This window comes from Nicotiana sylvestris, chromosome 5, assembly GCF_000393655.2.
Source record: "Nicotiana sylvestris chromosome 5, ASM39365v2, whole genome shotgun sequence".
NCBI classification, from domain to species: Eukaryota; Viridiplantae; Streptophyta; class Magnoliopsida; order Solanales; family Solanaceae; genus Nicotiana; species Nicotiana sylvestris.
Window position 1 is genome coordinate 29,558,978 of NC_091061.1, and position 23,654 is coordinate 29,582,631.

General features: G+C 34.1%; 4 protein-coding genes and 1 pseudogene across 4 annotated transcripts; 1 reads left to right on the forward strand and 4 right to left on the reverse strand.

Annotated features, from left to right (window-relative positions):
* Window positions 1-847: 847 nt before the first annotated feature.
* On the reverse strand, window positions 848-2,802 carry LOC104242153 (small ribosomal subunit protein eS17). Its single transcript, XM_009797155.2, has 2 exons — window positions 2,688-2,802; window positions 848-1,474 (listed from the first exon to the last, which is right to left on the reverse strand). The coding sequence occupies exon 2, from the start codon at window positions 1,446-1,448 to the stop codon at window positions 1,014-1,016; it is 435 nt and encodes a 144-aa protein (XP_009795457.1). The 5' UTR covers window positions 1,449-1,474; window positions 2,688-2,802; the 3' UTR covers window positions 848-1,013.
* Window positions 2,803-4,138: 1,336 nt separating this feature from the next.
* LOC104242152 (transcription factor SRM1-like) lies at window positions 4,139-8,069 on the forward strand. The gene is made up of 2 exons (XM_009797154.2): window positions 4,139-4,519; window positions 7,578-8,069. Exons 1-2 carry the CDS (start codon window positions 4,239-4,241, stop codon window positions 7,819-7,821), a joined length of 525 nt encoding a protein of 174 aa, XP_009795456.1. The 5' UTR covers window positions 4,139-4,238; the 3' UTR covers window positions 7,822-8,069.
* A 306-nt stretch (window positions 8,070-8,375) lies between these two features.
* Window positions 8,376-10,109, reverse strand: LOC104242151 (UDP-glucosyltransferase 29-like; annotated as a pseudogene).
* A 349-nt stretch (window positions 10,110-10,458) lies between these two features.
* LOC104242150 (uncharacterized protein At2g27730, mitochondrial-like) lies at window positions 10,459-14,646 on the reverse strand. The gene is made up of 3 exons (XM_009797152.2): window positions 14,303-14,646; window positions 13,421-13,498; window positions 10,459-10,706 (listed from the first exon to the last, which is right to left on the reverse strand). Exons 1-3 carry the CDS (start codon window positions 14,462-14,464, stop codon window positions 10,677-10,679), a joined length of 270 nt encoding a protein of 89 aa, XP_009795454.1. The 5' UTR covers window positions 14,465-14,646; the 3' UTR covers window positions 10,459-10,676.
* An 858-nt stretch (window positions 14,647-15,504) lies between these two features.
* Window positions 15,505-18,133, reverse strand: LOC104242149 (probable small nuclear ribonucleoprotein G). The gene is made up of 4 exons (XM_009797150.2): window positions 17,950-18,133; window positions 17,766-17,788; window positions 15,948-16,069; window positions 15,505-15,706 (listed from the first exon to the last, which is right to left on the reverse strand). The coding sequence occupies exons 1-4, from the start codon at window positions 17,982-17,984 to the stop codon at window positions 15,644-15,646; spliced, it is 243 nt and encodes an 80-aa protein (XP_009795452.1). The 5' UTR covers window positions 17,985-18,133; the 3' UTR covers window positions 15,505-15,643.
* Window positions 18,134-23,654: the final 5,521 nt, after the last annotated feature.

Genomic DNA, 23,654 nt, shown 5'->3' on the forward strand with positions numbered 1-23,654 from the left:
TATAGGAATCAAATAATTTCCTTGTATAAAATGTAGAAGTGTTAATTAATTAATGAATGAGCCCCGCAGAAGCAAATTTTCTTTATATAACTTGTTTCTACTTTGTTAGACAATTATTAGGAGTATGAGATTTGACTTGGGTAAAAATTAATTAATTTTCTTGTATAAAACTTACAAATATTAATTAATTAATTAATTTAAGGAAATATTAATAAAGCATTATAAATTAAAGATGCAATGTATGTGAAAAATTAGGACTCATACGTAGTTAAAATAGGAAAATTATTTAATAGTCAATATTTTAGGTGATTCCAAACTCTTAAATATTAGGAAAATAATTAAATTACTATTTTATCTAGTGTGAAATCTATTTTTAAAGGGCAAAAAAGGCGAACTACATTTCGCTAAGGACCTTCGTGCTTTTAATATAGTATAGATAAACATTTTAAGTTTGACCAAAACTTTTTACTATTTTATCCTTAAAATATTTCTTTTTAGAACATTTATTATGTATCCTCAACTATTTTATCAACGAAAATTTATTGTGACTAAAAAAATAATTATTATGTGTTATTAATAGAATTCTCTCATAAGAATATTTTAATTGATAATATGTTTGTCAATTTTTTATATTTTTACTAAATAGATATATACATATCAAATATTTAACAAAGTAAGATAGAAATAACATGTAAATAACAAAAAAAACCGACAAAACCCAACCAATTCAAACCGATACAGTTGGTTTGGTTTGGTTTTGATAAAAACCAAATCAACCCGGTCCATGTACACCCCTACCTGCAACAATATGAAATTAAAATCTAAGGATAAGGTAGCGATCACATTCTCCTGCAGCAAAATGTATGTAATTGAGGAAATGTATCACATTATGTCTCAACAACGGAATTATAAGCTTTTACGAATCCTCAAAGAACATCAGGGAAACCTAACAACACATTTAATCTACCAAAAACTTCTTCAATTGTCCATCAATTCTTTGAAATACTCCCCTATTAGTATTTCCTCCCAAAACCTCCTGCACCGCGACCATATGTTGGTAGAGATGCTACAGCCTGTGGCTCAGCAGCTTGCTTGACAACACCAGGAAGATCAGACATGCCGAGGGCTGTAAGCATGTCAAGGGTCTCCTTGTCAACTTCAATGAGGTCAGTTTTGATGGCAGACTCATCAGGAACAAAGTCCATACGTCTCTCACGCTCCTCCTCCTGCAGTTTCAGGGAGATACCTCGAACAGGTCCCTTCTGAATACGTTTCATGAGATGGGTGGAGAAACCAGCAATCTTGTTGCGGAGACGCTTGGAAGGAATTATGGCAACTTCCTCCAGGATCTTCTTGTTTGTGTGGAAATCCAAAGTCATTTTGGAGTAATACTTCTCAATTACCTGTCGAGATGACTTCTTCACTGTCTTAGTGCGTACACGACCCATCCTTGCAGAGTTTCCCCAGACCAAACCTGTTATATTAATGTTTTTCAGATATTCATCATTAATCTTTTCACTATCACAAGAATATTCGATGATGCATACTTCATTTTCACCAAAAAAAAAAAGAAAAGCTGAATATTTCCATCAGATTGCTGCGACTTATTGAATCTCAACGTACGAAGTAAGAACCTGTAAGACATATTCTACAAACACTGAGAAACGTACATTCCCAATCTAAATGGCATAAACACACATGCTCTCGGGTCTGCCAACAGTTTTCAAGCTCAAGAAAACCCTTTTTGACCAGCGCCTGAATCTAAAAGAACACATTTTCATCTTCTCTTTTGTTCTCAGACGGCAGATGGAGAAAGCAAATATATCTCCAGAGTCCATATCAATTTGAAAGGGGATAGGCAGGGAAAAGGCATCTCCTCTTAGGCAACTAATATGACAGGAGCCTTCTAAATCCTCAGACTAACCTGCTATAACTGTTCCGTCCTGTTGGTTAACTCACTAGCTTAATCATTAGGCAATTGCAATTACGGGATGTAAGTATGATCCTAGAAAACAAAATGAGCTGATTGCAACCACTCGTCACTAGACTGTTCAAACTTCGAGTTGACTGACATGCTCATTGGAGTTTCTTAATTTCCTAAAGAACTAATCGCTGTAATATTCTTAATAGCCAATACACAATAGTTCAAAGTTTTTCAACTTCAGAAACAACAATGCAGATAACAAAAAATACTGACCTTGAAATCAGTATCTCCACTTTCTTCTTCTATCAACTACTAATCAAATCCAGTTCAACTCCAAATTAGTTTGGTTCGGCTACAACAATCCTCTTATTCATCCCACATTATTCAGGTCATTTAGCAATTAGTATTCAGAGGATTCATCTTAGATTCCATTTTTCAATAACGGTTGTACCGGTGCCAAATTGAGCACACCTCGACTAAATCACCTAATAACTGCTACTTACAACTAATACAAATATGGGCAACTCTGCCACCAAGTCTTGGGAAGAAATCACCAAATTATTTTTTTAAAGCGGACATATATACAAAGAGAAAATACAGAAAAATTGGATTCTTAAACATATGTTTTCTAACAACTTTTAGCAAGTAAACAATTTGCTCAATCCTAAAGAGTCGTGATCACATAAAGCATATTATTATTTTTCCAGTAATTGAGAGCAAAGAAAACAAATGTAATGTTAAAAATAGAAAGCTAAAAACTCACAGAGATTTCTGAAGAGAAAGAACCACAGTCGTGTGCGGCAGCAACTGAGCAAAGTGTAATTTCAGCAGAAATAAAAGAGGAGTAGACTATATTAGGGTTTGTGTTTGTGTTTGTGGATGATATTGGGCTTGTATTGTGTAAAGTCCATTTTGGGCTAATGAAATATTGATGGGCTTGGACCAGGCTTTCAAATTTGCTTACGTGGATAAACTGGACCCACTCTTTATTTCCTTTTTGGTTTTCCTGCGTTTATTTTTCAAATGATGGTCTCTGTTAGGGGTGTAATTTTTTATATATACTATATTATAAAGTTATTTATCTGCTTTAATTAAAATTTATTATTTATCATAACTAACTAATTTTTTAACAAATTATATATATTTCTTTTTAAAAAGGTCCCAAACCATAATTAACAACTGCAATTAAGGAATTCAATTAAATCACTTTTCTTTTTTCTCTCCTCTTATTCTTGTATGCATATTGATCATGTTTTAAATTATAACGTAAAGTTGGTCTTTTTCTATTTTTTTAATGACTTTGACCCTTGTGATTGGGATGCTTAATGCACTGTGTTGCTTTTTTCTTCTTTTTTCAATGCCTTTGACCATGACAATTTTACTCACATATAATTTTTTCCTAAGCACTAGTTATAATAAGATGTGCACATTTCTAATTTTTTTTTCTCAAAGTAACATCTTGAGCAATGTGTATTTTGAGTAACTTAAATATTTTATTCAGTAATTAAAATATTTTTATTTACTAAAGAGATATGTGAACAAAACAAAAACTAAAGTTGGACATGATCCCAACTTTCCTATCAGATAAAAACAAATCTACTTCACCTAAGTAACCAGGAACTACTAACACACATTTGCTAAGAGTAGAAATTGAGCTGCTCTATTCTTCATTGTCGGTGAGTGTGACACTATATTTTGTATAAAATAACTCTTTCAGATTTTGTGTTATTTTCTTGAGAAGTATCTTATAAATTGTATTTATTATGACTAAAGAAATATTTAAAGTACAAATTATATATTTTTTTATAGGAAGATTTTATTAAAAAAAAAAGACCCAAAAAAACCAATAAGACCGGAAAAAATCTAATGGTGCATTACGGGTACACTTCATGCCTCTATATTATTCCCTACTCTCTCGGTCTACTTTAATTAATTTTTTGGTTATTTTCACATATATTAAGAAATTAACCTTTTAGTATTAATTAATAGTGAAACTGTCTATATTAACCTTAATTTGTGCATTAAAAATATAACAAACACTCTTGGGCTCTTTATCCAAGGATAATTTTGAAAAGAAAATTAATTTTGAAAAAATTAAATATTATGGACTATAAAAAAAAGGCCAAAAATCAATTAAAGTTGATTGATTATGTGGAAAACATTCTGAATAACCGGTTTAAAGACAAAAATAAACCACATTTCCTTTAACTCCCCCATTTCTCTCTCTGTAATAGGCCATTCCTTCAATTACCAAAAACCTCTTTAAATCCCGAGTGCGCGATTCAAACGGCGCCGAATAATTCAATTCAATTCAATGTCGAAATGGACGAGGGAGGAGGACAAGCTATTCGAACACGCCCTGGTTCTGTACCCTGAAAATATCGCCGATCGGTGGCAATTAATCGCCGATCATGTACCCGGAAAAACAACCGAGGATATAATCGCTCATTACGATGACCTCGTTCACGATCTATTGGAAATTGATTCGGGTCGGATCGAACTCCCGACCTATACGGATGATCCGGTTGAATCAAACAAGAAGAACACTGAAATTGAGAGGAAGAAGGGTACCCCTTGGACTGAAGAAGAACACCGGTAATTTTTTTTATTTTTTTTTAACAATTTCTCATTATTTCTGTTTTTGAAAATTTTGACTGTAAATAACTTGTGAATTTTTTTTGTTTTAATAATAAAAAATCTTCGTGATTTTTTTCTTCTATTTTCTATCTTTTCATTAAAGGTGAAATTTTGTGTACATATTGAATTTGGTATTGTGGGTTTTGTTTGTCACATATTCAGGTGGTTCTTTTATCATTTCTGAGATTCTGGGTAAATATATAATAACAGTACTAAATTTTAAGTAGTGGTGGCGAAGTGGATAAATAAAACAATTATCCATCCATATTATATCTACTAAAAAAATGGGTTGAATAATGAACTTTTTAAAATTGGGTCAAATATGGATAAGAACCATATTATCCACTTAGAAAATGGATAACTAATTGGTTAACTTTTATATTTGTAAAGACTCAAGGTTCCTCAAGTTTGGGAGATTAGTGATCATATTCAAGAAGCCATGGATAATATGGGTCGGGTGCAATGTTTTAAAAGGCTGGAGCGTGAGGCGAGGCGAGGCGTAAGCCCTGAGACATGGGGCGTAAGTCCCATGGATCTTTTAAATTTTACTAATTTCAAGAATTTTAAGATAGTATAATATAAAAAATAATTATAAAAATTACATTAAAATCACAAAATTATAACAAATAATCCATTTAAAATATTTATAAATTATAATTCAACTATGAATAATATGAAAAGTATGACAAATATCATAATATGCAAATTAACTGCAATGTCGTTACAACTCAAACATCAAAAGTAATGTATTCGATATGAAATCTTATATGTATCAATCTTGAAAGAAGTTCAATATTATAATTTGATATTTTTCTTAAAATACTCCTTTTATTTAATATGCTTTCTATTTGAAAGAGAATTTATATAAAAACATAATTCACAATTTAAATATGATTCTCTAGCATCATTTATTTTTAAATTTCAACAAGTTAATAAAGTGACACATAATTCACCATACAATACCATGTAACTAATTATTTGTAAATAGTTACTAGCTAATATTGATCTATTAAATTAATAAGTATTGTATCTTGTAAACGTAAAAAAAAAAATATTTAGAAAAATAATTATAAAAAAATTATGGACTATTATATAGTAAAGACATAACAAAAGTTAATAAATAAATACTTTTTAAATGAAAGATTTATTTAAAATTAACTATCATAGCAGTCTTAGTGGATAACGTGCAATAATTTTTATTTTAATTATGACATAAAATACTATCAACTTAATGATTTATGATTGAGAAAAAAGTAATTTTGAATAGTCAATGATTTATTAAGAAAATTTGAGGATTTACAAGGTTAGTTATATACAATTGCATAAAGTTCTGTTAGGCGAACCCAGTACGCTGGGCGTTGGGCGTTTCCGGAGCGTAAGCCCCGATGGCCGAGGTGTATGTCTCACGGAACTAAGCCCCACACATAAGCCCAGGGCGTTTTACGAGTGCTCCGCCCCAGAGCGAGTCCCAATTCTGTCTTTTAAAACAGAGGTCGGGTGGGATAACTTATCCGTTTTTGCATTACCCGTTTTGACAAGCTCATACCCGACCCGATCCATCTGTTTGCCACCCCTAGTTTTAAGTTTTATACATTGACGGTCAGGGGCGGACCCACATGGGGTCAAGAGGGTTCATCTAACCCGTTTCGCCAGAAAATAATACCGTATATATAGGTATATTTTATCTTACTTCCAGTAAATGCTGTTATATATTTTGTTGACCCCGCGTTGAACAACGGTATAGTCCAGCCCACTGTCAAAGTCGGTTCAAAATCCCTAGAATACCTTGTTTCGAAACCTGTCTGCTGCGTATACTTTTGGGTACTCTTTTTTACCCTATATCCCTATATACAACACTCTCTTTTTCCCTCTATATACGTACGATAAAGGAAAATTTCTACCTCTCCTACATCACTCTCCTGTTTTCTTATATACATACGATATTAAGAAAGTTTCTATTTCTCTTTTTTAGACTAGGAAAGCTTTATATACACAATTTAGGAAAGAAAATTACACCTTTTTAATAAAAATTTATTTTGTTTACGTCTTTGTACATTTATTTCTTTATGTTTTGAACCCGCTTGATAAAAATTCTGGGTCCGCCACTGTTGACGGTGTAGAGTTTTTTTTACTCCATCACACCACTTAAAAGTTAAAAGGTGTGCTTTCTGCTTTGATCATTGGAAAAGAAAAGGGATTCTTTTTTACTCAGACAAATAAGAAGGAAAAATGTACTTTTTGGTTCAGTTAGCTGCCTAAGTAATCATCTATATTTGATCTTAACTAAAAGGCAGAGAAAAGTGTCTGCCTAAGAGTAGTCTTATCATAAATTACTTTTTTTTTCCCTGTACCAGTAAACTGATAAAATTTAGAAGTTTCTTTCTCTGTTGTGTGATCCAGCATATATGCAATGGTTTTCTTGTCTGTAACTATGTTGAAAACAAATCATTCATGCACAATCAAGGATTTTAATTTGATTGGTTCACGCTTTAGGTTGTTATAACTGAATTCATTATACTCCTGAAATTATGGGTTCAGATTCTTGTATTTGTTAAGGTTCTAGTGATGTACATATATATGTTTATTCCATGTCTGAACCCAGTACTTGTGCTCTACATCCGCTATAGTTCATCCGACAAAATGGGGATTTTCAACTTGGGAGGAGGGTGTGGGACTTCTTCTTTTTTTCAGATTGAGACAGTTGGCCTCCTAATCTTAGTGAGAGTAAAATGAATATTTTGATAGACGTGGGCAGTTTTCATTGTTGGTTATTTAGATCTTAAATTCAGAAGGCTTGTTTGATTGTGCTTAGTGTTGTCGTGAATTTGGTGCTTGCAACTATGAACTTAGAAATGTTGTTGACGGATTCTTGCCCTTGCAATTGGATGGCCGATTAGCGCGTATCTATAGAGTATTTATACATAGAATTGGAATACTAGTGGTGTTATATTTAATTGTATTAGCATAGCTGTTCTATGACTGTTATATGACCAAAAATCCTAATATTCTTGCATAGGTTATTCCTTATTGGGCTGGAGAAATACGGGAAGGGTGACTGGAGAAGCATTTCAAGAAACGTAGTGGTAACAAGGACGCCAACACAAGTGGCAAGTCATGCTCAAAAATACTTCATTAGACAGCAGGCAATGAAGAAAGAACGAAAAAGGTCAAGCATCCATGATATTACAACTGCAGTGGATACCAACCCAGTACCTCCTCAAAGCAGCTTTCAAAATCAAAGAGGTAACTTTACCATGTAGAGGTAAAAAGTAGGAAACAGAACACTCACACCTGTAAATAGAAGGATCGCCAGCTACCAAAATTTCGAACTTGTAAAGTTTTATTTTCTCTAGTTGACAGTTGATTTTAGTTAGTGAATCCAGGAGCTTAAAGAATGGATTTTTTTTTTCGATGCGAGCAGAATGGGTGTACTTACAGGGAGAACAGTTAATGAAATTGTTGGCAAATGGTTGAAGAACAGAATGCTGTTCAATTTTTTTATTTTTTATTTTTGGTTGCCTTAGTTGTGATGATGAGTATATTCCATGGTTGCATGGTTCTTGCTGTCATGCGTTCACTAGTTTGTGGCCTTATGGTCGTTTTGTGTTCTATTTTTCTGCTAGTTTCTCGCCTATAGGCTACAGAGCTGGAAAATGGTTAGAGCTGAAATACGAGTATTATCAGGAATATTCAATATTCTTTCTTGTGGCCAAGATAATGTTTGAGAGTAGCTTTGTCGAAAATTTTAAATAGTCAACCTTTTGTGTCCAAGTTTACGGGATATTTTCCTCTTTCTGATTATGACAAGGAACTCTTACCTCGGAAAAACTAATAATATTACCAGCTGTTGCATAAAGCAAGTTTATCTAAAGTGAACCTAACAGTAAGATAAGCATCTAAATAAAGCAACAAAAACTATAGTAGCATCTAAATATACTAAAAACCTTCAATAAAACTGTGAGTTTTCTTAGCACAAAGCTTTTCCAACTCTTTAGCAACTTCTTCATCTCCTTTGGAACGAAGCATTTCCTTCATATCACTTGCCTTTTGTCTCACAAATTCACCTTCCTTCTTCACCACCACTTGGTTGATTATGGCTGCAACTTCCTCTCTATGAAGCTTTCCATTACTATCTCTCACAACTTCCACAGCAATACCAACCTCTTCAACAATCGAAACCCCATATTTCATGCTTTCCATTACAGAACTCCATCCACAATGACTCACAAATCCGCCAATACTTGAATGCTCCAAGATTTTTGCCTCCTTTAAAAACTTTTCCCCTATTGAAAAACCCTTAAAATTCACCTTACTATTTTCCAACCCATAAGCAATCTCCAAAAAATATTCACTTCCAAAAGATACAAAAATTGTGGATTTCTCCTCTTTTTCATTCAACCATGTTATTAACTCTGATTCTCCGTCATCAAGAGTAGGTTCTTGAACTAATGGACCAATTGGCACAACTTTTTTCCCAGTTAACTTAGTGATATAATCACTATATTTACCCTCAATCTCCTTAAAACTTTTTATCAAAACAATATCACTAGATAGGTAAAAACAATCTCTAACTCGCTTTTTATCTTCCTCAAGCTTTTCCACAGGCATAAATGATTCATCTTTCTTTATACGAGCCATCTCATAGTCACGATAATAAATAGACGAGAAGGGAAATTTTATACCTGGCTTATTGAAATCATGCAACATATAAGCAGTTAATAAATTCAACAGCAGGGATTTTTAACTCAGCAGCAGCCTTTGGAGCCCAAGGTTGGAGTAAATCATAAATCAACAAATCGGGCTTAAGGGTTTTCAAGATTAGGGTAAAATCAGGACTGGCTAAGTCAAAAGCTTCTTTGAGAGGGTTCATAAGATGAGGTGGGAGACCATTGGTGGTGTGGTGACAAGGAAGAAGATTAGGTAAAGTTTGGAGATAGAAGTTCCAAAAATTGGATTGATGATGAAAATTCCTGGCTAAGTTTTTTCTTAATAGAGCTTAGGTTTACTGGTGTAGAACACAAGTAAATAGTGTAGATATCGCATGGTTCATTTTCCTTTTACGTTGATCCACTTTCTTTGTTTTTCTTCCTCTTCCTTTTCAGTTTCTTTAACTAGCTTTCTTTTCCTTTTTTTTTTTATTTCTGGTAACTATGCTAATTAGGAACCTATGGTAGTTATTTTAGTTAGGATTAGTTGACATGTCTCTAAATTGCATCTTTATACCCTTTTTTTCTTTTAAATGTTGCCCTATATTGGTTTTTCTCACGGTAATAGCACCAGTAAGATTGTATGCTTTTTACATTATATGATCAAAAATTTTAAATACATTTTAGCAAGCCTAGACAGGTTTATGCAATACTAGCTTCTCTATTAAGAATCGAAACTTATGAATGATATGGTAACATGCACTGAATTGCAAGTTGTTTATTTCTTTCTAATGATCATTATTCTGAATTCTACTGGAAGCACCTAAATGCTGTTGGACTCGGATAATTATCACTTGATTAAGAGCAATAACCACATCATAGTTTAACTTTTCTTCTTGCATCCTATAGTTTGTCTAGTAATATACCCTTGGCCTGGACAGAACAAACAATTCAGAGGACCCAAACAGATGGACCTAGGTCCACTTGATCAATAGGAACCAGATTTTTCTGAATTTTTCTTTTTCGATTTAACCATCATTGTCCCAACTAATCCTGATTCTCCCTAGGCAGACCCAATAAGGACATCATTATGCACATGGAAATCACTATTAACAGGCTTGCTTTGGTCCACAAGCCTCGCTATCAATTCCCACGGGGTTGAGTCAATGACATGATTTCATGAGCAGCGAGTTTACACATAATTCACCATGTGTTAAAAGACTATAAAAATGCGGTGCAACAGAACCAAACTGGTCAAAATCAAGATGATATTGATTCTTGAACAATGCGTGTTTTACAGACACAGAGAAAACTTCAAGGATGAAGAGCATGGAGGATAACAACAAACTACCGAAATACTTTGTACAAACACGAGCATTATCAAGAGCAACACAGAGTCGTTATCCGTTTATTTGTCAAAGGTACTTGAAAGCAAGAGTTTGACAAGACGGTTCAGGCGAACCTAGACTTCAGCTCTTGTGACCCTCTTCTTCAGCCTTCTGCTTAAAGAAAAAGAAACAAACTAAGGGGGTTAGGAAAAGGCTCCAGTACAATCACATACACGCATAGACTAACAATTTAATAGATGACCCCATGCATATATTTGTAGCTAGACAAACCATCAATTCCGCACATGTATCTCACAAAATTCAATTATTTTTGTTTTCTCCAACTAAAAAAGAGATTGAAGAAATAAATGTGCAATCTAGGATGGCAATGTGAATGGTGAGAACAGTAAAAAATAGCTTCGTTTATGAAATGGCTTTACATATGAAACAAATGAAAAGGATTATGGAACTGAGCAGCTTTAAGCCCCCGAACACTGATAATTCCCTTCTCCCCTTCACTATATTCTTTCCCAAAATACCACAATCCCCGAGCTAATATCCAACAATTCAGTTTCATATCTTTTTGTTGTGTAGAATGGGGTAAGGATGGGGGACTTGTAAGCAATCAGATAACAGTACGTTTGAGATTTGAGGCATGCAAAATATATATTAAAAAAAATTGGATGTTAGAACTTCATTAAAGGTTCAAATCTTGTCTTGGCAAATGCTCAACCAGAAAAGACAGGCATTTGCGTACCGCACCCGTTATTTCTTTCAATATCATGTCTAAAATACATGCAATTGTGGTTTCAAGTAGAAGTGAGCAGTGTATATGACATAATATTACACAACCGATGCCCATATGTCAAACCTCAGATTTATTAATATGGTCTAGAATTTGAGAAAGTTGGCTAGAACAAGTATACGCAATTCCCATCCATATCAGACTCACCCATATCGCAATTCTCATCCATGCGCCACCTAGTCCAAAACTTTACCAGTGAGAGTTTAAGAAATATTGGTAGAGTAATGTAAAAACCTAAAATGGCTCTCTTTTTCATTGTTACTTGCAATTTGCTTCCTCAAATTGTGCAATGTTTTACTGGAAAAAAAAACTCATTTTCTAGAGGCTCTTGTTTTGAGTGAACATAAAGCTTTACTTATAATTGTATTGTAAGGTGGACTCGAGTATATGGTTGCAGAGTAGTGGTAGCTTTGATAAAAAGGGTGACATTGTTCACAAGCTGGTGGGAGGAAGTCCAATGGAGTAAAAATTGGATGGCTTACCAGAAATCAGAATAACTATTTACCCATTTAATGTATAATATTTTGATAAAGGAAAAACCTTCGATATTTAAACACAGCCAAGCACAGATACCCAAACTGATATATACCAAATGGAGCACGTAATCTTCTTTCTGCTTAGTTACAAAATGAGGTAAATGAATTTCCATTATCCTAAGGAAATTCTCAGCCTATGAGAACTAAAACATGCAGTTTTTTATTTACAATTTTTTTTTCTTTATCATTTGTGTCTAAAATCTAAGATAGTAGCAAAAATCAAGACATATAAGAAGCACCATAGTAGTGTTAGGATTTGCCCTGAATTTCTAATCTATTAGGACTCTCTTTCTTGAAGGAATGAAAAAGACTCCTAAAAAGATTAAATCTCCTTAACATGTCTTATCCTTTTCTTGGAAGACAAGTTTTGCACAACTATAAATTAAGGATCTCTGCTTCTCATAAGAACACAAAAAAAAAATCCACAATGTAGTCATTAAAGAGTTTTGTTTAGGGGGAGATCTTTCTCTCATTAGTTTTTCTTCTTTTATATTAGTTTTATCATATGTAGATCAATTGACCAAACCATTATAACCTATTATGCTTAGTTTAGTATATTTTTCTTTTGTCGTCTGATTTATCGTCCACCAAGCTTTGTATTGTTAGTTTCTGCATGCATCATGTTATTTCAATCCCAACAAGTGGTATCAGAGCCAATGGTTCAGAGTCAACAGTTGAACGAGGTTGAAGACATATTCAATGCATGTTTAGATCAACATGCTACATGTCGAGATAAATTTACAATCACAATTGTATTCAAAACGCCTGTTGCTGCATCTCTCTTTTTAACCTATATTTTGGCCACTTTTAACCAATACCAGTTTTAAGTCATGCCTACTTGCAATCTATGAGTTCCAGTGTCAGTTTTAACTCACGCTTCTTTTTAATGCATGAGCTTCTTTTACCCCATGTTTATTCTTAACACGTGGGCTTCTTTTAACCCATACTTGGGTTTCTTTTAACCAATACAAAGATTTTCAACCTATACCGATTTTTAATCATGGCAAGCAACAGTGATGAAGATTATATGAAGAAGGTGAATCAACTTTGTCAAGAAAATTCAGGCCAAGGGGAGATTGTTAGGATTTGCTCTGAATTTCTAATCTATTAGGACTCTCTTTCTTGAAGGAATGGAAAAAGACTCCTAAAAAGATTAAATCTCCTTAACATGTCTTATCCTTTTCTTGGAAGACAAGTTTTGCACATCTATAAATTAAGGATATCTGTTTCTCATAAGAACACAAAAAAAAATCCACAATGTAGTCATTAAAGAGTTTTGTTTAGGAGGAGATCTTTCTCTCGTTAGTTTTTCTTCTTTTATATTAGTTTTATCATATGTAGATCAATTGACCAAACCATTATAAACTATTATGCTTAGTTTAGTATATTTTTCTTTTGTCGTCTGATTTATCGTCCACCAAGCTTTGTATTTTTAGTTTCTGCATGCATCATATTATTTCGATCCCAACAAGTAGAACAGAATAGCAAGTATATGTATGACTATAATACAAAACAAGATAAAAGAATAAGAGAAGGATCCAAACCTTATCAGCCTTCTCTTTCTCAGCTTTCTCTCGCTTTGCCTTCTGCTTAGCCTTCTCCAGTCTCTCCCTTTCCATTTTCTATTCACACCAAAAAAAAAACATGAATAACCTAGCACGAACTTACATCATATTTCAAAAGGAGAACACATCAATCAAATTCGCTCCAACCCCAACTATTCGGAGTCAATGCCAATGTTTTAAAAGCGAAAAGCTCAAAATAACGACAACGTCCTTGGCGTTTGAAGCAAAAATCAAGAAGTGAAGCACTTGCTTCTTTGAACTAAAGCTGATAACTATAGAAAAGTAAAAATACTAAGCATGTATGAATTTAGTACTATAAGAATCAACTTACGATTAAAACAACTAATCTTAACATCCAATACAATAATGTTGATATTAATCAAATTTCTCAAAGCTGAGATTCAAAGAGCCGACTGCTTTTTCTTAGGATAATTTGCTGTCATTGTTTGAAGTACACATTTCCCAGAAGAGGATGAAGATAACCTGTTGCTTTGCATCGTTTTCATAGCTTCGGAAGCGGTGACTTTTAATAGCACAATCTATTATTTATAGTAACGAGGTATTATTTTACACACACATAATATACATATATGTATGTATGCATGTCTATAATTTTATAGTAATTGATTTACACTCTCATAATCATACACATACATATGTGCGTGCGCATATCAGGTCCGAGCTGAAAGTAGTGAATTCTGTCTATGAATGATTAGATCCGCCTATTTTCAGGTCAACTATATAAATCATCTATATCCATTTCACTCTATTTTTCGAGCACAATCCATTGAAATAGTAATTGAAAACAAAAAACACATATATTACGAAAAATGAAAAAGAAAAAAGGGAAAAGATGAGGACCTGAATGTAAATGGTCTCTTGAGCACGTTCTTCTTCGCCGAGGACACGACCTTTGCCGTCACTGAAGTAGCGAAGGCCTGAAATGGATGATCGCTGAGCTGCGCTACTGGTTTCCATTAAACGACGGAGTCCAGTGCGTGAAACGACAGATTTCATTGCCATCTTTTTTCCTCCTAGATCACTTGTAGTTTGTAGAAAAAGTCTATTGAACCAACCCTAAGGGTCACAGGCCTTTGGCACGATCTTATGGAGGACAAAGAAGTGGGTCCAGTTTTCTGACCGGGTTTTCGGGTTATGGATAAGATGGATTTATTGTTGGTTTTGGGCCTCTAAATTTGGCCCATCAAGTTTTGCTCTGTGATTATTATAGGACTTTTACATGATTAGCCAGGCTGAATAAGAAAATTACACAACTCTACCCATTTACATAATTCTCCCTTAAAAAATGGCTGAATCATGTTATTGTATACTATACCCTGAAGGCATAAAACGTCCGGTAAATTTTCCTTATTTCTATTGGGTCTAATCAGCCCTTCCGTCGGGCCTCTGAATTTGGCCCATTAAATTTTGCTTTCTGATTATTTTCTTGGTAGAAATACCATTATTGATGCTAGTTTTTTAATTGTACTAGTATACTCATATTATTAGTGCGGCTTCATTTTTTTTTTTTTGGGGGGCACTTAAATTGGATTGAAACTAACTGTATTTCAGCGCATACAAAGAATCATTCTTGTGGTTACTAAAGATTAGTCTGAAAGAATAATTGATTGTTAAATAAATGAAACTAGCTAGAAATTGTTGAACTTGTATAAACTAATATGATTAGCAAAATTATACGTAATTTATTTACTAAATTCTACAATTTTTCAAAGATAAATTCAGATTGTAGACTCATGTCAAGAGGATTTAACAACTTATATATAACCCAGAAATACAATATTTTTAATCCTACTTGCATGGTATACTTTTTCAGCAGAGGGGGACTCAAGCCAACTTAAGTTTTCAACTATAATTTGAATGATTGATTTTGTGCACATGTAGCATTTGCTTCTGGACAAACCAACTGTAAATTTCAGTACCGGTTGGGAGGTGGCTTTGTTTGGAAGTTAAATGATTTAGATGAAATTCTGAATTTGTGTTGTAGACTAACAGAGAAATAAATGATTTTTCATTTTCCGATTACTCAATAGAGAAATCAACGATAACAAAAAGTAGGAAGTCAACTTTTATCTAGTCAAAAACTAGTTAATCCCAGTATAATACATAAGTATTTTAGGTTTCAGAAGAGCAATAACAGCTTGACTATAGATAAATATCCCTCTACTGATTACATCACTCATATTACTGTGCTCTGGCAACAGGCTCCAGTGCTTCAATTGTCACCACACTATTACCCCGAATTACCTGCAAGATCAATCATGCACCAAGGTGAAAAATATAGCTGAGGGATTTCTAGAACAAACAAGCTTTTGAGATAACTAAGTTAAAGAAGATGAATAAACAAAATTTTCATCGAAATATAACAAAATAGAATTGATTGTGTATCACAATTTCATCACCGCATCAAAAGCCCTAGAACAGGTGTAAACAAAGCCAAATTTATGAACAGGGGAGAACAGGAACATAGACGGCAGCAGGGACTCACCACCATGCCAATCTCATTCTTCTCATTGCCATTAACCTCAACGGTATTGTCAATAACCAAATTCATGAACTGATCGAACCCACGAAGAGTCCCCACAACTAGGCGGTTGGCATTCAACTTGACTGCAAAAGGTATACAATGTTACTTCATTCAGCACAGCTACCTCATGAAGGAAATTGGTTAATAAAACAGGTTATGTGAGACAGACAATGAACATTGATCCTTAAACAGTACAAGTGCTGAAACTTGTTACACCAATTAAATGAAATTCCCTTTCGTTAATATAATGAATCTCTTTATCTGTTAGTTTAAGGCTCACACATGAGGAACCAAAATAATGGTGGGTTGTAAACTGCATTGAAAATGCAATAGATGCAAAGATTATACCATCTTGTTTTTCACTTTGCCTTACGTTTTAACATGTCCATCTAAATAAAAGTCACTCTTCTTCACATGTTAGATGTAGTTGATGCGCCGCTGCATTTCAGTCCTTAGTTTTTTCCTAAAATTCAAAAATAGACAAAATATTTGCAATGTTTTGAAATGCGGAATCAGCACTTGTTGCACAACCCAAGAAGCATCATGTTAAAAAGGAGGAGAAAGGTTTTACGGTCGCGATAACTATGGAAACCAAAACAAATAACAACTACACCTTAAACCCAAATTAGTTGGGGTTGCCTATATGAATCCTCAATATCCAATACGTTTTATCATGTTTCATTCTAATACTCAACAATTTATCTGCTAATACTAAGGGACCTGGGTGTGAAGTGCTAGGGACTCAACTCAAACACATGGCCTTAGAAATAAATTAACCTACTTACACCATTATCCTCATACCCCACTTGTGGCAATTTAATGGATTTGTCGTTGTTGTTGTGCACCTTAAATTTTAAAAAATAATAGTGAGAGAATACATAAACCATGAGCGGCCTTTAGTGCATGAACCTTAAATACTAAACAAGATCCCTCAAACCCTATATTAGGTGCATCTTCACTACTTTTTTCTTATAACCAAGAAATTCCCAAGAGTAAGTGGCATACTGCTTGAAAATCAGCGGATAATAGACCCATTCATGTATCCTTCTCCATTTAAATACCAAGCTTCTAAAGGCAAAGCCTGAACCTGTAATGTGCGCCTACCACACATCACAAGTTGCGCCTCTTACCACTAGAACAAAGCCTTGGGAACCTTAACTACTAATACTACTTAAACAATATCCTTGAGAAACCTATATAAGCTGCAACTGCAACTGCAACAACAAACCCAGTGTAATCACACAAGTGGGGTCTGGGGACGATAGTGTGTACTGTGTACACAGACCTTACCCCTACCTTGAGGGGGTAGTGACACAAAGTTCAACAACTTAACCAAATCCAGAAAAATGATATTTTGAAGCAATACCAAGTACAGTAAGTGAAATTAAATACAAATTCAGAGGTGTCTCAAAAGTTATTATAAAAAAAAAACTTAAATAAGTAAAAATATAAAAGAAAAAAGAATAGCAAGTGTATACATAAGCCATAAAATTGGTCCTCTATGCCCAAAACTTTATACCCTAAACAATATCACTAAAAACCTAACAAAAAGTTTTCTTTTTGTGGATAGGTTCTCTTCAACTCTAAACAAGTTGCAGCAAAAAATAAGTAAACAGTCACACAAAGTTCAACAACTTAAGTGAGTTTAAGAGAATGAATTTTGAAGAAATACCCACTAAATGTAACATAAATAAAATCCAAATCAAGACTCAGAATAAAGAGAAAAAAATAAAAGGGGGTTGAATTTCAGATGTCAAAAACAAAAGGGTTTTAACTTACTTTGGAGCTGCTTGTCCATATACCTAAACAAAGAAAGAAAAAAACCACACAAAAGTCAGTTTCTAAAGAAGTAAGAAATTAAGCTACAGAATGAAAATTAACATTTACAAAAGAGGAAAAATAGATATTACAGAGCAAAATTATTAGGAAAATTCATAAGAAGATGTAATGATTGTAGACATACTTTTTGAGATCCGGAGGCTGACCCGATCTGCTCATATTTTCTTCTTCTTTCTGTCTTTGAGTCTGCTGAGAGGCGGAGAGGTAACGAGCTGAATGTTTTTTTTGGATGTTCAGCCGCCGCTTGTTGGTCTATACAAACCCCTAAAAGGGTTTTTAACTTTTTGACAATTTATTTTTAGTTATGCACAATTTTTTTATAAGATAGATTCATAAATAAAATAAAGAATTATTTTGTCGAATTATTTTTCTGCTTTTATATGATTTTTTGGTATTGTCCCTTCTTGTCAATATTTTTATTAATATGGTGCTTATGCTTTTCTGAGCGGAGGATTTATTGGAAACAGCCTCTCTATCCTCACGGTGGGATAATATTGGGTATGTTGTTGTTGTTGAATTATTTTCTTCCATTCGAGTCATAAGAGTCATAAAAAAATCATGTACTTTAGTTTGGATGGTCATTACCTATTGTATTGTATTGTATTGTATTGTTACTTTAAATATAATTGTTTTGATTGTTACTTAAATTTTATTGTATCGGATCGTTAAATCTGTCATGACATATTTGATGTGGTGGCATTGTTATTTTGATTCTTTCTCTCATCTTGCCCTTCCTTATTATTAGATAATTATATTTTATCCTTTATTCTACTTTTTTATATAAATTTTTTATTTTGTATCCTATTTTTTCTTGGTAATATTGCAAGCTTATTCTTTATATTGTTGGTATATGATATTATAAAAACAATGGCAAACGATACAATCTATCCAAACATTATATTCATCAATGAATTGACTCTACATTCATCGTTGATTTATCGTTCTTTACTTGAATTTGAGATTGTTAATATGAGCAAACTCATATTACAAGGTATTGCGTGTAAACTCAAGTATTTTTAACTATTATTACCCTGAAAATATAAAGTGCCAATTCAGTAGAAATTCCCAAAATCAAAATCTATACTTAGTTATGCAATACAATTTAAATAGAAGAAAATAGGGAAGCTTGCTTCATAAAAAGGCTTGGTTACCAATCTATTTGGTTATATTTTATGAATCTTTCATGAAAAGGTTGGTTTCACTTCCCTGGTCGAGTTTGACTTGACACAAACCTTTAACAAAAAAAGACAAAAAGTTTTAAAATTTATGGTCTTAAATATGTTATAGCATTTGTATTGTGAGCACGTGATTTTTGCCCTACAAAAACTACTCCCACAAAAATTCAAAATGAAATAGTTGTGTGTTGCTTGTGATTTATTTGTATTTGTCTGTGTATGTTTATTCTATTTTTACTACTGAAAAATACAAAAAATATATGTGTTGCATTTGCATTTACAATTTAGGATTAATTAACCAGTAATTTGTTTTCGGAAAATGAAAATCATAAAAATAATGTATTTTGCATTTTTAGCATTTAATGTTGAATTGTGTGATTTTATTGTTAATTGACATTTAATTGTATGTGATAAGTGTTATTAAGAGATAATTAGTATTTTTAGTAAGTTAACTTGGTTTATGATTTTAGAAAATAATTTAGAAATCAAATGAATGAAAAGAATAAAAGAAATAAGAAGAAAATAAAGAGAGAATCAATAAAAAGAGAAGAACCAAATTTGGGCCAAAAGAAGTCAAGCCCAAACCAAACTCGTCCAAACCCACACCTGATCCAGCCCATTACCAGTCCAATCCAGTCCATCTCGGAGACACCCAAACAACATCGTTTTGGGGAAGCCCTAATCAGGGCCGTTGATCTCACTTGATCAACGGTCCAGATCACTCCGCTCTCACCCGTAACCCCATACCCGACCCATGGCCCCGAATCAACCCAATCTCTTAATAAGACCAAACGACACCGTTTGAGTTAAGTGAACTGATTCGGACCCTCGATCTCTCTTGATCGAACGGCCAAGATCAAATCACCCCCCACTATATAAATGAAATCTCATACCCAGCCCCCCTAGTCCAAACCCTTGTTCATCATCGTCTCTCAGAGACGAAGCCCCTTCCCCAAACCCTAGCCGCCATGGCATTCCTTCGCCTGAAACCCGGCGGCAACGACGCCGCCGGCCACCAAAATAACACCCCTGAACCTCCTAATCACCCTCAACACAGATCCAGTACCCGTTTGCTTCGAATCATCCTCAAACGTCCCGAATCTTCATTTGAAGATTCGAGCAAAACCTGGACCTACCCCAATCCGCCCTGAACTCACACCCTGGCACTGCTTGACCTACCTCATGACCAAACCACCGTTGGTTTGGTTCGAATCGGGCTAAAAACACTCGAATCCCAAATCAAAACGTAAGAACCCTAGAAAACCAAGACTGGTTTCTGTCCGAAGTTTAAGGGGATTTGGGTGTTTAACTGACCTTAGTCGAAGTGTTCTCAGTTGAGAACACTCGATTAAGGTCCGTTTGACCTCAAAAAGTTCAAGGCCGAGTCGATTCAAGTCCGTCTGTTCTCTGTTCCATTTAAGGTATTTTATTTTCCTTTTATTCTATTTTTGATGTTTTAAAATGTGTGTTTATTTGTCTAGTATTGTTATATTAATTTTTATTTTTTGTCGATTGTTCTGTTCTTCTCCCTCAGACCTTTTTATTTGGTCGAATTTGGTCGAATAATTATAGGTTGTGTAATCGATTCAAATAAGTTTCGTCGATTAGTTAAGTTTTATTACAAATCCCTGTTCTTGTCAATGCTGATTGAATTGCCTGATTATCTATTTCTGATTGATTGATGTCAGTTGTTGTAGGCAATCGGTTAATTAGTTTTCATCGATTAATTCGTTCTTGTTTTTCGTCAAATGGTTGTTGTGTGTGCTTGATCGGTGGACACTTAGCTTTAGGGCATTGTCAATAGGCTGACAATGATCCTGCATTCATGTTTATTTTGATTCAATTTTTAGTTTCAGTTTTAATGATTCTGTTGAGTTCTGTGTTGTGATTTAAATTCAGTTCATTGGTTTCAATTGGAACTCAACCTTAGTCATTTAGTTGTCAGGAGGATTGGTTATAGCTGTTAGTCAGGTTTAGTTTTAAATCATTATTAGCTTGAAAAGATTTTAGAGTTAAAAGGTTTTAATACGGATGAATAGATTGTATTAGGGGCAGTAATATTAAGGGGTTTCAGGGGTGATTTGGGAATGAAATAGTTAAGGTAATATTTTAGTGTTAGTGACTTGTTAGTGGGGTATTAAATGTTCTTAAATTAATAAGGTAATGGGGAACAAGAAGGAATGGGGGCTGAAAATAAGGAAAAAGTTTTCCTTAGTGGGTTTTAAGTGGAAAAATGCAGATTTTAGTGGAAAAAGGGGTCGGGTAGTTAAGTTAAAAAAAAGAGAGGGCAGGTCTGGATGGCTATATATAAGAGAAGGATTAGGATTGAAGAGGGGATTGATTTTTGGAGAGCTTGGGGGAGTTGAAAAAGAATAGCTACTGTTTCATTGCCTCGCTTAGGATCTGAAATAGCTAGAACCTTTCTTCCTTTTACTTCTGCTCTATACTTGGAGTCGTTTATAGCTGCTGGTTATTTGTTGTTGCACTGCTGTTGCAATTTTTGTTCGTTACTACTGCTGCTGCTGATCCTCTTCTTCCTCTTCTTGTATTGTCAATACCAGGTACATGCTTCTAATTCCCTTGATGTAAGTTCAACCTTGGAGTGAAAATGTAGTTTTATGCCAGAGTTGAGTTCATTTGAATACTTGTAGTTATAGTTCGCTAAAGGTTGTACTTATTTAGGTTTTTTTTAACTAGTTGGCTTGTTGACATTATATGGACAGCACGGATTTGAACTAGGACTGTTTATATTACATGAATAATAGACGACTGTATAATTAGGACTATTTATAAGTTGTTTGGGCTGCTTGATTCCGGGAATGTTTGGATTTTGGAATATGATTATGTAATAATCATATTGGTTTAGTGTTGTTTTGTAGTATAATTTTGAAATAAGAAGCAAGCTGCAAGCTGAAACAGGAAAGTGTTTTTCGAATTCATGCATTTCACCTGCACTAATAAAATTGAGCTGAAATGAGCAAGTATGAGTTTAAATGTGGTTATTGATTAAGAATGCATCCGTTATTCATATTTAGTTAAGAATTAAACTTGTATCTATGTATCCTCGTAAAATTCTCTTTTTTATATATATATTTTATAATGCGTATATTTATGTAAGTTTTAGACAATATTGTCATTAGTGAGTTTAGACAAGTTTTAGATAATATTTTATAATGCGTAAACTTGTATCGTTGTAGTTTAGACAAGTAATATGTTTTAGTTGTAATAATAATGTTATGGTACACGTTTTCAATTTAATAGTAATAGACAATGGTCAATAGTTAACACGAGATTGGAAATTAATGGTAATGTATTATTAAGATAATAATTGTAACCATTGTTAATTAGTTAAGTGATTAGGAAAGTTGTGCTTGGATTTGGAGATGAAAGCCGGCTATCCCACGGGTAGGCCTTGGAGGCCCGATGCGGATTAATTATAATTTTCTTTCTTAAAGAGGAAGTAGCTCTTAAAATAAATTAATTAGGACTTCTTTTTTACTTTAGAGACAATAAAAATAGCAAATTATAGTTGCTTCAGGCTTGTTTTTTTAAAATAAAATAAAAAAAGGAGACGAGCCTCGCCAAATAAAACGCACAAGCTGTGGGGCCCTCAATAAAGGAATATCATGAATACATAGAATTCGGGATGGGCCGTTTAGCAAATTTCACGGCCTTCTCCAAAGTAATAACGCGTTAGTCACTGTTAGGCGCGCCTTTAATGATTCACTTTCTTAAACTCGGGTGCACATTTATGTGATCCAAATTCAAATCTCAACGGAGTCGAAATGTGTCGATAACCACGGGTACATTGATGTGACGGGGTTCGAGATACGTTTTCACAATGTTGCAATTCTTTGTTAAAATAATAATGATAATAATAAAAACGGTTTAAGTTAAAATTTGCACATAGGTTCATAATTGTATAAAAATAAGATAATTAAGCCGAATATGACAGTTGAGAGACCGTGCTAGAACCACGGAACTCGGGAATGCCTAACACCTTCTCTCGGGTTAACAAAATTCCTTATCCGGATTTCTGGTGTGCAGACTATTAAACAGAGTTAATCTTTTCCTCGATTCGGGATCCAATCGGTGACTTGGAACACCATAAATCTCCCAAGTGGTGACTCTGAATTAAATAATAAATCCTATTTTGATTGTCCTTTAATTGAAAAAACTCCCTCTGCGCCCCTTTTTGGGACGTAGGTGAAAAAGGAGGTGTGACAGCTCTGGCGACTCTGCTGGGGATCGGACCCAGAATCTCTGGTTCAGGGTTCAGAATTCGAGCTTAGATAAATTGTTATATTTGGCTTTGTTTATTATCTGATTTTTACATGTGTGAGCCTAATGTGCTAAATGCTGCTTTTACCGCTTTGATATTATCTGAACTGTATATAAACTGTGCCGAAACCCTTCTCTTCTTATCTCCAGGGATGAGCTTGTTGGTCGAGACTCCCTATTCTATTAGTGTCATACCTTGGAATGAGAAAGAGGCCGGACAAGTTACAAAGCCGGACGATCCCGGGGGTCCCCTGTACGTAGCCCCCTCCTCGACCCGAGTTGTCCGCTCGGGTACACAGTCTAGAACAAATACCCAGGTTACGAACCCAAAATAACTCAGCTTCATGCCGGATCCCTAGTAGGAGCGTTTGTT

What these genes read in the sequence shown, in the direction of transcription:
- LOC104242152 (XM_009797154.2), top strand. Translation starts at nt 4,239, where the DNA reads ATGTCGAAATGGACGAGGGAGGAGGACAAGCTATTCGAACACGCCCTG. An exon ending in TGGACTGAAGAAGAACACCG is followed by an intron (nt 4,520 to 7,577) that starts GTAATTTTTTTT and finishes ATTCTTGCATAG; the next exon opens with GTTATTCCTTATTGGGCTGG.
- LOC104242153 (XM_009797155.2), bottom strand. Translation starts at nt 1,448, where the DNA reads ATGGGTCGTGTACGCACTAAGACAGTGAAGAAGTCATCTCGACAGGTA.
- LOC104242149 (XM_009797150.2), bottom strand. Translation starts at nt 17,984, where the DNA reads ATGAGCAGATCGGGTCAGCCTCCGGATCTCAAAAA. An exon ending in CAGCCTCCGGATCTCAAAAA is followed by an intron (nt 17,789 to 17,949) that starts GTATGTCTACAA and finishes TTCTTTGTTTAG; the next exon opens with GTATATGGACAAGCAGCTCC. An exon ending in AGAATGAGATTGGCATGGTG is followed by an intron (nt 15,707 to 15,947) that starts GTGAGTCCCTGC and finishes TTGATCTTGCAG; the next exon opens with GTAATTCGGGGTAATAGTGT.
- LOC104242150 (XM_009797152.2), bottom strand. Translation starts at nt 14,464, where the DNA reads ATGGCAATGAAATCTGTCGTTTCACGCACTGGACTCCGTCGTTTAATG. An exon ending in AAGAGACCATTTACATTCAG is followed by an intron (nt 13,499 to 14,302) that starts GTCCTCATCTTT and finishes TGGTGTGAATAG; the next exon opens with AAAATGGAAAGGGAGAGACT. An exon ending in AGAAAGAGAAGGCTGATAAG is followed by an intron (nt 10,707 to 13,420) that starts GTTTGGATCCTT and finishes TTCTTTAAGCAG; the next exon opens with AAGGCTGAAGAAGAGGGTCA.